At 34.4% G+C, this 13,822-nt stretch overlaps 1 protein-coding gene across 1 annotated transcript in view; it reads left to right on the plus strand.

The window, feature by feature from the left end:
- CSTF3 (cleavage stimulation factor subunit 3) overlaps positions 1-13,822 on the plus strand; it is a 60,026-nt gene that overhangs the window by 29,449 nt on the left and 16,755 nt on the right. The window contains exons 4-8 of the mRNA XM_015831525.1: positions 8,590-8,622; positions 10,886-10,983; positions 12,229-12,295; positions 12,381-12,415; positions 12,522-12,648. Of these exons, the coding sequence (XP_015687011.1) occupies positions 8,590-8,622; positions 10,886-10,983; positions 12,229-12,295; positions 12,381-12,415; positions 12,522-12,648 (360 nt within the window). The remainder of the gene's footprint in view (positions 1-8,589; positions 8,623-10,885; positions 10,984-12,228; positions 12,296-12,380; positions 12,416-12,521; positions 12,649-13,822) is intronic.

Here is a 13,822-nt window from a genome sequence, read left to right on the forward strand (position 1 = left end):
GCTCTACTTCTATAATATGGACTATATAATATGAAAAAAGTAATACGATGTGGAAGCTTTGAACATCCAGTTGCCTTGCTTAATGCTAGTTCAACACGCCTCGTGCTACTTATAGTAATTATAGTCACCTAGATTACTAGCTGTATTTTCCATATATTTTTCTAGTCCTCTTTCAAAATCATCCCAAATATACAACATACAGTAGCTACAAATCCCATATTTTTACTCACCATATTGAAAATCAAGCATTTAGTTCTGTTGTAGGAATGGAAGTAAAATATATTTCATGTATTTATGATTATNTTTCTGGTTTCTAGAAATCAACTTTATATCAGGATAAAAATAGTTACAGGACAGTAGTCTTACTACCACTCCAGATTACCTAGGCTATAACAAAACATTTTAAATTTGCACAAATAGAAATCTGGTTTAGATATTAGAGTCTTCTGTAATATGCTACTGATTATTTCCTTTGAGTCAGAAAATAGATAATGATATTTTGTTCTTGCTAATAGGTTACAAATCTATTAGAGGAGACTTACATTGTGCTATAACTATCACTAAAATCAGGGGTCTTCAAACTTGGCAACTTTAAGACTTGTGGATTTCAACTCCCAGAATTCCTCAGCTTTGGCTGGCTGAGGAATTCTGGGAGTTGAAGTCCACAAGTCTTAAAGATGCCAAATTTGAAGACCCCTGACTAAAATTGAAGAACTATAAATTATAGCAACTAGTCCTGAGTAAGGAAGAAAACTTGTTAGTAAATTTGCTAGTAATTCAATCTTGAGTATTCAGGAGCAGCACCTGGTTCTCAGGTTCCTATTCATAACGAGTGCTTAAATTCTCCTAGGTTGTAAGAACTGCTCTTGATAAAGCAGCATTTCAGTTCTATTAGTTTAAACATAGTTGTTTTCAGATATAAGCAGCATGCTCTTTCCAAACATAAGCAACTTCAGAAGAGCCAAGTTTTGTCTGGTATGCATTTTTTTCCAAAATCAAATACTGATGAGGTTATAGACCTCATAGGGAGTGTGCCACTGAATTAACAAATAGTTGCCACTTGCTTGATTCTTCTTATAGGTCAGAAATACATGGAAATCTGTCAAAACTTATTGTCTTGTAATCAGCATCTATGTTAGGTCAATTGGTAGGTGATTAGAAATTATGATAAGATGGGGAAATAGGATGTAGTCAGGAATCTATATGCAGAATATGCTAGATAAATATTACAGTTATCTACATAATAATTGTATCATCCTTGTCAATAAAAGGATTAATCTCCCATAATTGACTTCCATTAGGGTTCAGGGCTTCATTTTGTACTGTCAAGCATAAGAACAACCATTTTATTCGTGATAAAAGAATAAAGATGCCAACCATTAGATTAGTGTTGCTATTAGAGCACTCTCATTCTCAGGTCTTTGTCATATATTAAAATAGATTTTTTTAACTGCAAAGAGGGCTTCAGATTTATTGCTATTACAAAAGGTTATAATAATTTCGTAGAATTGTCATAGTTTTATTAGTCTATTCATCACTCCAAACAGTTAAGTTCATTGTACAGATGCAGTAACAATTAGCATTTAGTAACCATACTTACAGTAAGATCTTTAAAGCATGTAGAACTATGTAATCTTCAATGTGATTTAAGAATAACCTGTTCTTAGTTATAATTCAGCTTACTTTATGCCTATAATTAGTTAATGGTGTGGATGAAGCAGCAACTGTGATAATTGGCTTAAGTCAATCTATTTCATTAGCCCAGCAGCCTGTTAGCTGAAGTTATTCATACATCTCCAGTTTCTTTGTAATCTTATTTAACTGCATGAGTGTCCAGAGACTGAATCCTAATAACATATAAATCTTTTAATTAAATTTGTTAAACATTATTTCAGGTGTAAGGTTTTTAACTCTGGTAGTAGCAGGTGGGTTTCAAATAGCAAACTAGAAGAGATGTGAAGAATGGAAAAGCAGTGAGACATGGGATACGGTGGGATAAATGAATGATGGGGAAACTATGGGTTGGGCCAATTAACTAATCATTAATAATCTTTCCAAACTGATCACAGCTTTCCAGCTAGGCAGGAAGGAGGACTCAAGTAGGGAGTTAGTCTTGAATTGTTGCACAGCCAAAAGAAATCCAGGACTACCCCTTCCAAGACTCCATTGAATCTTACCTGTTCTCAAGGGAAGGCAAGCAGCCTGGGGAGATTCCTGTGCTATAGGTATCTTAGGTGTTGCAATAAAGTAGTCAACTTTTAATGTGTTGATCTATTATCTGGACCTTGGACCTGGTTGCAAGTAACAGCCACAACAAATCAGTAGTAACTTTGTAGTAAAGAATAATTTTGTATGTTTCACTATACAGGTTGTCCTTGACTTAGGACCACAGCTGAGATGGAAAAATCCATCATTAGCCAATGTGGTCATTAAGTGAGGCATCATTTGGCTGCACCTGATTTTACAACCTTTTTTTGTTGCTGTCATTAAGCAAATCACCTGTGGTTGTGAGTTAAATCATGATGGAATCATAATGCTACTGTCTTCCCCTTTGACATTGCTTGTCAGAGACTGGATGGAAAAGTTGCAAGTGGCAAGCATATAACATTACAGGACACTGTAACTGTTGTGAACTGGTTGCCAAGTAACTGGATTATAATTACATAACCTTGGATACAAATGCAAAGATTGGTCAAATCAAATACTTTCAGTGGTATCATAATTTCAAATAGACACAAAAATGGCCATTAAGCAGAGAGTGCCTGTAGCCTCTCTATGCAAAATGTACCAAATTCTGAACGTCTATAATTATATAATTCATAGTATATAGTTCTGGAAACTCAATATTTCTAGTTTGATGTAAAAGTTAAGGTACTGGCCTAGAAACCTGGAGACTGAGTTCTACCCCGTCATAGGCATGAAAAACTATCTGGGTGACTTTGGGCCAGTCATACACATCACAGGGTTGTGGGAAAACAGGAGGAGAAAGGAGTATTATGCTTTATTTATAAAAAATAAATATTACAAAAAATAAAGGAGATAAAACTAATAAAAGTTATTTTCCAATTACTCTGAGTAAATTCAATTTTGATCCAGATTTTCTGCATTAAGCATCTGATAAATATATTAGCACATTTCCTAGAATAAGTCAGATATCATTCCAATAATATTAAGGCTGCAAACATAGTTTTTCAGTTTTAATTCATGATAAATTCCACAGCTTTTAAAATTTGTTTTTAATATTTCCACAGGAAGAATGTAAAAACTCTCCTATAGCACTGCAGTAAAAATGAGTAGTGCTAAATGTACTATGTTCTAATATCTTAAACCCTGCTTGAATACCTATTTATACAAATGCCTATTACTTTTCCTTAACTCAGTTATTTTGTAACAATTTAAGGTATTGTTAACAAATGCTGACCGGGAATCTTCCCCCAAAAAATACGAAACAGCTCAGTGATTGTTGAGAGACAGTCTGAGGCTGTTTTCTCATTGTTTGCATCATGACAACAATACAGTTATTTGGAATGAAAAAGTTTTCCACTGATACACCAAATATGGGTAATAAAGTTCCAACAAAGACATATAAAAATAGGTCTAACGGTTTATAAGTTTTGACTGTAATTGGGGGGGGGGAGTTCAGTACATGTAGTCCTTGCTTGACTGATTGCTTTATATGACTGCTCAAAGTTACAACAACCTCGGAACATGTGCTTTACAGCCTGTAAAACACCCCCAACTGTTGTATAAGGTTGTTTCTCCTCTTCTCCCCCCAATGGTCATATGACTTTATGTTGGGAAGCTCAGTTTTATGATTTGTTGCAGCATTCCGCAGACATAAACCCATGATTCTTGATGGTTCTTTGCAGGCAGAAAGATTGCAAAGTTTATTTCCCATTCTTTTCTTTTCTTTTTTTGCTGTGTTCAGATGAACTCTTTGAGTAGAAAACTACATGCTGTCCTGGCACATAGTAGGGAAAACAACAGAATATCCAGTGTTCAGACTTAAGTCCAATTTAGCAAATGATAGAAAGCAAATAGTACTTGGCTAGTAGCATATAGAAATGATAATGGGATGCTAATAATGGGGAATGAACATGCAGTTACTATTCTTAGTTAGCTATTGTCTGGATATATGACATTAAGGAACAGGCTTAATTACAAATGTACATCTTACTACTCTTCTACTTCAGTAAATATGAATAATTTTAATATGAGTCACTTGTTAACAAAAATAAACATTGTTTTTCAGGATTAAAATAAAATAGAGATGATAAAGAAGAATCTTGTAATCAAAAGAACTTTATATTTTTACTAGTAATTTTATCAAAGTTTATAATTTCAACAGTAAAAATTAATATAAACTGAAAAAAGGAATAGAAAGAGTAAAAGGTTTAAAAAATAAAGAAAAAGGGAAAAGGGAAAGGGAAATAGAAAAGAAAAATATAAAGAAAAATGTGATTTCCCATGTTCATCACAATAAAAATAGACAGTTTAGTAACTTATTACCTTCTCTTAAAATACAACAAATATATCCCCATAGCCTGTCTTTTATCTCTAAACAAATCCATAAAGCATCGTCATTTCAATTTTATTTTCCACAAGAGTCCACTGAGGGTTACCAGAGATAATAACATTTATTTTAACTTTGATGAAATAAAACCAATTTTATATTCCTTCATTTTTCTTCTAAGAATCTTGATCTTTAGTTCCTTCTAGTAATGTCCTAGAATTTGATTTTTTTTTTCATTTTTTTCTTTGTCACTTGTCACAAAATTCTCCAAAGTTTCACAAAACTATTTTTTGTAAATCCAATATAGGAAAATTATCCAGGTCACTCTCTTGGTTTGTTATTTGTATATCCCTTTCAATAAATAAGACATCAGCTGGTTTCTTTGATATGTTCAGTGGAACATCTTTTTCCATATCATTCTAGTAGAAATACATTTTCAACCCATTTTCTTGTTCCTCATGCTTATTCCTCTTCTATAACATCTTTTAGACACATTATATAAAGGCAGACCATTTTAGAATTAGCTTCTGCATCCATTGTTCAAAGATATCCTTCAATATGTTCAATGTTAAAATATGTTGCTTCATTCTGTAATTGTAAATTAAGTTTAAATGTTCTTTTAATTGTAATCTTTAGTTCCCTCTAATGTCCAGTTTTTAAAATTTTATCTTACTATGTTTCAAATCAAGCCATTTTCCCATGGAAAGAATTCTTTTCAATTAATTCAAAAATATTATTTGAAATATGGTTAAATGGTTTAGTCTGTTTGTAACATTCTAAAATCAAAGTTTTAATTATCCTTTGTTTATTTTGAAAAAATCTTGAACTTTCATTTTTAAAACTTAAGTATTCAAAGAAACACACCCAATGCTGTGAAAGGTTCAAAAATTAGGAAGCTTTTAATCTTAATTTCCCATTTTACTACTCCAGAAAACTATAGTTATAGTTTTTAAAAAACAAAATTATAATTTAAGATCCCGGTTTTATTGTACTAAGGGAGTAATGAATTTTGATTGTCTGAACTGAATAGATTTTTGGGGGGGGAGTAAGAATTTCTCAATTGCTAATTCACAGGCATAATACGTCCTTGTTTGAAATCATAGGAAAATGAAAATAGAGAACAATCCATACTTCAAAAGAATGCCAACAAACCTTATTTTCAATTTCTGAATATACTCACTGACATTCTAAATCAGGGGTCCCCAACCCCCAGGCCACAGCCCACTACCAAGCCGTGGCCTATTCAGAACTGGACTGTGTGAGAGGCGGGCTGGCGTGCACAGGCAGCTCAACTAGCACAAGCAGCTGGCTGGTGCTCGCACACATACGCACTCAGCTCCACATCTAGTCAAGCTGCATGTGCATATGTGTGCATGCTGGCCCGCCGCTCAAGCGGCCCATTTCTTTCCCCCCCCCAAGCTGGGCCGCCAAGTTGCAAAGGTTGGGGAAGGCTGTTCTAGATGATATAGGACACATTGTTATGTGTTTTAATTACTATTTTACAAATCTGGGATGCAAAAATAGAGATGAGAATTAGATGGTTGCAAAGAGATACAGAAAACCCAAGCTCTTTGGTGCCAACTAGTGTAATTCAATTTCTTTACCCAAGATACCACTGACACACTATTGGTTTCAATTTATATACCGAGCCATTATTTTGAATTTAAAAAGAACAGTGTGTATGTTACTTTTATTGACGTTTAAACTAATAACAATTAAGGCAGGTAGTACAAGTACTGGTAATATAAGAAATAAAAATAATACATTTAATTTCATTTAAAATATTGCTAATGTATATAATTTACAGATTTTAGACTACAAGCTAAAAAATCAAGAAGGAAAAAAAATGACAGCTAAAATTGTGAAAAGAAATTTCTGATATCAAGGTATTATGCTTACACAATGAATTAAAAACTACAGAGAATCATAATTGTGGATGTCTGTTTAAGGGTATTGTGCATTCTTCACTTAGTAAAAACTTACAGATTACAAAACAATAGTATGATAAAAAGAAATATACTACATAGTTTTTCACTTCTCTTGAAAGAATATTGACTGATTCATGCCAGTCAGCGCAAACAAAATGTTCTTTGAGATGTCCTATCCATACATCATCTTTTTTACATGTAAAAATTCAGACCATTTTTAATTAGATGCCTAAAGATCTATTGGATTACAGTTCCCATAATCTCCCGAAAGCAGTGTGGCTTTCCAACATATCATGAGGGTAACCAATTGAGAAAATGCTTCTCAGGATAATTGTTTAGAGCATGGGAGTCCAACCTTTTTGGCTTGCCTGGCCTGCGTTGACTGAAGAGGAATTGTCCTGAGCTGCATATAAAATATATAATATTGTTAATCTTCATACACATCACATAATAATGTTAAATGTTTACAACCTTGTGCAGCATTATTAGCTGTCCAGAGCTGCATGCAGCCGGTGGATTGGACATGCCTGATTTAGAGCATAAATAAGCAGGCAGTGTTTGCAGAGGAATTGCATAGAAATAGTATTATTTTTATTTCTTTACATTGATGAGTGAAAGAACCTATTCACCCTGGTCCATACTCAGCTTCATAAACATTTAAGTTTAAACATGTTTTATTTTTAAATGCCTGCAGATGATGTGGAATATCCTGCTGCTTTAAATGCTATAGCAGGTAATTATTTACCCTGCTGTTTAATTGTCACTGAAGCCTCAGCCGTAGAACATGTGGTTTGCACACAGAAGGTCCCAGATATTCCTGCACATTCCCTGCAGTGTTAAGAAAGCCCTCTCTGCAATCCTGTAGAGTGATTGCAGGCAGTGCTTGGCCAAAAGAATCAGCAGTCTGCCTTGCCTTCCTACACGCTGAACCTTCCCCAGTGGCAGCATCATTAAGGTTATTCCATCCCTTCACAGAGATGCCTTTCCATTTCATTAGCTTCTGCTGTTTCACTTGTCTTTTAGACATTTAGTATTCACTCCTGCAAAGCCCAATATAGTTTAAAGATACTGGAAGTGATGCTACCTTTAAGTTTTCCCCTCATGATTTAGTCTTTAATGATTACAGTGCTGCCTAGAATAAAAAAAAAATACACCAGTTCATAGGTTTTCACATTTCTTTGCAATGATGCAACCAGCTGAAGTGTTTGCATTAATTTCTTCACTACTTTGTTCATGTTAGAACTAATATTGCAGAACTCCAAGATGTATCATGAATAGGGCATCCTACTATTAAATTCCACAGTGATTTCCAAAGCCCTGTTACTTTTATTTTTAATTGAAACACCCCTTCCCCCCGCCATGGCCTCTGCTTTTAATCTTAATTTTAAAACAAACTTTGATATCAAATACTGTATGGAGAGTTCTCAGCTATATTTTATCAATATATTGAAACAAATTACTGAAGTATTCCAAAAAAATATTTAAGCTTTTTGAATAGTTTTTGGCAGAGACGTTTCTGAGTATTTATTTCATTTGTGTGTTAGATTAATGCTGTAATTCAGCAGCTTTTTTTTTGATAACTGTTTCCATATCCTGAAACACTGAAGGGATCTCAGTTTCATGAAATTTTGTATGATAGTTATTATATTATAATATCAGAAGCTGCTTTGGCATCTGTAGCATCAGCTATAATGAACGTCTTAATCGACTATTAGAAAGTCATTAAATAGTTACAAAACAACATAAATGTGTTCTCAAACCTATGTTAGAATTTAATTTAATAAAGGATTATTGTCTATGCTAGCTATTTGAATATAAACTGTGAAACATGAATTCTAAAATTGCCTTCCATATTAATATGTTATTAGTTAATAACAAATATTAATATTAATGTTATTTATACTTGATTATTAGGAGAATAACACATTCTTGAGCAAATCTTTATGTGACTGAAATATATCATAGTGTATATTTTCTCACAATATATCCTCTACTGAAAGTAATACGAGCTTTTTCAAAATCTTTCATTAATTTGTCAAATATTTGCAGTTTTTTTTTTAAAAAAAGCTAAGTCTTTCAAGTAATACATAGTTTTTTTTCATATTTGATAAAAGGCTGACCTAATTATTTGAGGGTTTTGTTTTACAGATAAAAGCAAAAAATTATGACAAAGTAGAGAAGGTAAGCTTCTATGTATACATTAATTTTAAAAAATCAGAATAGTAAATAATTAGAATATGTATTTTCTCTAGTGTGAGAATAAGCTATGTGCCTACCTTGAGCTAAGATGTCCTAATTTTTTTGAGGAATCATGAATGAAATGTTCCATATGGCTGTTGGTTATACAAAAAGTATAAAAGTGGGAAACACAGGAAGGTATTTAAGGAATCCATAGAGGTGTTTAGCATTGTCATATGGTATAAGGAGACCCCCAGGAATGAGTGGGTTGTCATGTTCCTATTCTCACAAATCATCCCTCTGTATCCAAGTTGCTATCTTGGCAGCTCTAATTCTAGTATGAACCACAACCAGATTACTTTTTGCCTTATGTCACTCCTGGAATTACTAACTAAATAATCAAGATAGTTGTGGATTTTTTTTTAACATGAAGAGCCCCAATGGATTGGGAAGAAGAAATGATGGTTGACACATAAAAGCAGTAGACACTAGAAGTTAGAGTGGCCTCTACAATTGCTTATATCAATGTATTTATATTAGTAACTTTAGAGAGACAGTATGATGTACTGATTTAAGGCCTTGGACTAGAAACCAGGAGGCCTTGAGTTCTGTTCCTATCTTAGCTGGGTGACTTTGGACCAATTACTGAATCTCAGCCCTAGAAAGAAGGTGGCAATAGCAAAACATTTCCAAAACCTTGCCAGGAGAATTAGAGAGACTTGTCCAGGTGGTTGCCTGGATCAACATTGGCTCAAAGGATTAAAAAAAAAAAAGGTAACTGTTACAGCTATTCTGACAACTGTCATGTGAGAGTACAGTAGGAAGAATCTCCCCCCTCTCAAATATCAAAACAACCATGTTTTCTTCAGATGCTTGGGACTGCTTCAAAATATGCATGTTCACCCACTTGGTTTCCTGTATTTTCTATGCATGTTGAAAGCAGCTGTCCAAGTTGGAAAAACGACTGTCTTAACAATGCACAAAAAGATGTTTTGTATATGCTTTCTAGTTAACATGCAAACAAAACAGGATTGGACTTATTTTAGCATTTTAACATCAGACAATCCCAAGAAAATAGGCTCATAATAAATGTTCATTGCTCATAATAAATGTAAAAATTAACATAAATACAACATGCCTTAAAATATTAAAACTGTTACCTATATAAACTTTACCTGGCAGAGAAATAAAATCAGATAGGCTCCAATTAGATTGGTCTTATAATGCATTTGATGCCTTTCCACAAATATCAGGCATTTCTGTTTTGCACACATATAGATACCATGTTTCCCAGTCTTATATTTTTTTTTGCCTCCAAAAGAGGCACTAGGTCTTATTTTCAGAGGATGTCTTACCTTAGGACTACCACAGTCAGGCCTCCCATGCCCTGACACCTGTTGCGCCGTTGCTTGACTTCTTCAGCGGCTGCTTGCCGCCACTTGTGGCCGGACACCATACTAATTATCAAATTACCAAAACAGATCAAACATGCTACATTGGCCTTACTTAAATAGATAGACTCGTTCGAAAAAGTTAAAAAAGGAAATGTTTTACATATAATTGACCAGTTTGACCAGAATATTTAATTAACCCCAAGTTTGGGGTTAACAGCTCATGAGTTTGGGCATAAAATGAACAATATCATAAAACATGGTGGTTTCAATGCCTCTCTCATTACAAAGTTTGGAATTGAATGGGATGCCTTTGTATTTCTCCTCAAAAACTACTGATGGAAGAGCCTTAAATTATGCCACGGTTGATTCGGAGACAGTACTTTGGTTTAAATACCTGGTCTACGAGGCATATATGGATTACTAAGAAAAATGTCTTTAATAAGCATGCAGCTGTGCTCTAAATTAGCATCGAGTTTCTACCCCTCCTGCAAAGATATCCTTATATTCTACTACAGTCATCTGAGTAACAAAGTACATATGTTATGTGAAGTCCCTCTGATGCTTTAAGATGTATAAAGTGCAAGTCAAATTTCCCTTAAGAAAATCAGAACATGTAAGGCCTCCAGTACTGGATACTGTCAATCTTTTCTTTCAAATTGCTGCAGTTTACAGCTCTATTATTTTTAGCACTGGTTAAAAATAATAGAGACTGAGTATAAGTCATGAAGCTTTGCCCAAGCTTTGCCCAAAAACGTAGAGGGTGACCATTGTATTTTGTTCAAAATTGAGAAAGTTTGTTCAAATTTGAGAAACAAGAATCTACTCTGACCTGCTGATGGACTCCTATTTCTTTTTCCTCTCAATATAAATAGCTGTTTCAGCGATGCCTTATGAAAGTCTTACACATTGACTTGTGGAAGTGCTACCTTTCATATGTACGAGAAACAAAAGGGAAGCTACCCAGTTATAAGTAAGTTGATACGGGTTTTTTGGCTACTTCTTCTGGGCCTGTGATTTAAAGGAAGAAATAGATAACTCTGCCAAGATCAGTTCTTCACATGGTACAAATTGGTGACTTGGTGCTGTAGGAGGATTACTTAAGAGTGTATTGGTGTAACAGTGCTGATCGAGAACTGGTGTTTTCCTCTCCCCCTTCTTTTTCACCTGCTTTCACTTAAAAACATTTTTTTTCTGATGTAGAAGCAACAATAACCTATCCTGGAACTACACTGTTGCTCAGTGGTGTCTCTAGTATAAGGATACCACAAAGTTAATTTTCTTGATTCAGTGGTTTAAACTGTAATAAATAGTTGCGCGTCATTATAGTTAGTCTGTGAGCATCTAGCTCACTCCAAACTACTGAATTTTTTTCAAGCTTCCTGCTCTTTGGAGAATCAAATGTCCAGGTGGCCATCAGTTTAAAGCAGTTTGAAGTTAATCTGAAAGTTGTTTGAAGTGTAATCATTCTCACTGTTACTTTTAAAATCTTATTTCACTTTACTTTGCAGTACAGGTAGTCTTTTAGTGACTGCCTTGTATACCGTATTTCCCCAAATATAAGCCCTAACCGGAAAATAAGACCTAACATATCTTTTAGAGCAAAAATTAATATAAGACCCGGTTTTATTTTCACTAAAACATGGTAGTACTTTTCATTGTTAAATTGATGATCAAAAAAATAGCTTTGTAATCAGTTCTTGCTTTTATGACCTTCCTAGGTCTGTAAAGCAAAGGAAAGCTGAAACAAGATTGCAACCACAGTCACCAAGTTCACTTAGAAACTGTTTTGCTTAATGACTGAAGTGCCTGTCTCAATTGTAGTCACTAAACAAGAACTATCAATATTTTCAATTATATGACTGTACAGTAATGTAATCCCAGAGTAAGATTGCCAATAAACTGCAAAATGTCTTAATATTATTAAAGCTGCATTATTTCAGCTCTTTCTAAACCCTAAAAGTGTTGCATTATTTCCCAAAGAAGTTGAAACCTCAGTGTGCTTTTAAAAAATCCTTTTAAAATGTAGCATATAGGTTCCTTGATCAGGGAATTCGCCCCAAAATGTAGATCCTCTTGAAGCATGTCAGACCGTGCCCTATGAAAAGCCTGGAATAGTATTTTTATGTATGATAACCTGCTTGTTTAAAGTAAATTGAACATAATAAATATTTTTCATGCAAGTTTAATTGTGTGTTTTCTGTGTATTTTTTTACAGAGAAAAAATGGCTCAAGCGTATGATTTTGCTCTAGATAAAATTGGCATGGAAATAATGTCATATCAGGTAGGTTTCTATATATTTTTTGGAAATATTTTTGTTAAATATTGAACAGTTATGACAAACTAAACGTTGACTGCTTTTTATATAGATCTGGGTGGATTACATCAATTTTTTGAAAGGCGTGTAAGTACAATATTTTTTTCTTTTGTGTTAATTAATGCAATGTTGATATTCATACAGGTTGCAAAGTGTAATTGCTGACATGTTACTGTCTCGCCTCACTATTTAGTGAAGCAGTAGGGTCCTACGCAGAAAATCAGAGGATAACAGCTGTCCGCAGGGTTTATCAGCGAGGCTGTGTGAACCCTATGATCAACATTGAACAGCTTTGGCGAGATTATAACAAGTATGAAGAGGTAAATGAAAAGATGCTAGCATTCCAACTTGAGTGACTCTAACACAACTATTTTCTTCCTCTGCAGTGGAAGCTTTTTTTGATCAGGCAAGGTGAATAGCCTCTTGTCTCATACTGTTCAAAATTAAAATCATTTAAAATCATCTTCTGCATTTTAAGACCAGCCATTTATATTCCTTCCCCCTTTGTTGCTTTGTTTATCATCTCAAATCAAAAACAGTCTAGAGAATTTGAAAGCTAACACATTATTTGGTAAAGCTGAGTTAACTTCAGAAAGGCATTCATATTTGTAAGCAAGTAAATCCTATCCCACTGAAATCTCTGGGATCCTTGTTTGACTGTGGATTTTTGTACCTGATCTCAATGATGCAGAATTTACATGTGGAGAATATTGGATTGCAGATACAGTTTTGATCATTTTGACCACAAGGTATATATTCTGTGATAATCCTAGCCCAAGAATAGCTAATGAATCGTTTGGGAAACAAACTTTTTCATAACATAAGCAGGTAAATTTTAATTTTTTTATAACATTCAAATCTGAATTTCATTGACTTCTTCAAGTTTATTAAATTTAAGCATTTACTGTCTGCCTTAATCACAGTGAATTCAGAATTATTTCTGAAATTACTTTTCTGAAGCCTGATTAACTGATGTTCCCAAACCAGAAGCTTACCTTTATTAAAAGTGGAAAGAAGTACATTCTGGTTTTGCGATGCAACAAGACGGGATGCAGGAAGGCAGAGCTCTGCCTTCCGTGCCCGATTTTGCCCTGCTGGGGGCCCTGAAAAGGGCCTAAAGTTGCCCCGAAGAGCCGATGAAGAAGGAGGGCTGCCTTGTCTATCATAGAGAGACGGTGGTCCATCTGTTCGATCCAAGGACAGCCCCCTAAACCAGCAGGGGGAAAGACCGGCCACACCTGTGTGGCCAACCATTATGTTCTATCCCAGCCTATAGCCGTCCTTGTTAAAGGCACAAGGACCAAACCCCTGTTGAGAAAATAGGCTGGAGACTCAAAACAAAACAAACCCCTTTTAATATGGGTGACAAACCTGCCAAATAGTCCAGAAACAAAAGCAGCAAAACACAATCCAGATGGAGGAAATTGTCCACACGAAACACGATGCAAACAGAAAAGTAGTCAGTGGCAATACTAACAGAACATGATCTCATGA

Source organism: Protobothrops mucrosquamatus, unplaced genomic scaffold (genome assembly GCF_001527695.2).
Source record: "Protobothrops mucrosquamatus isolate PMUCROS unplaced genomic scaffold, P.Mucros_1.0 scaffold_19, whole genome shotgun sequence".
Lineage (NCBI taxonomy): Eukaryota > Metazoa > Chordata > Lepidosauria > Squamata > Viperidae > Protobothrops > Protobothrops mucrosquamatus.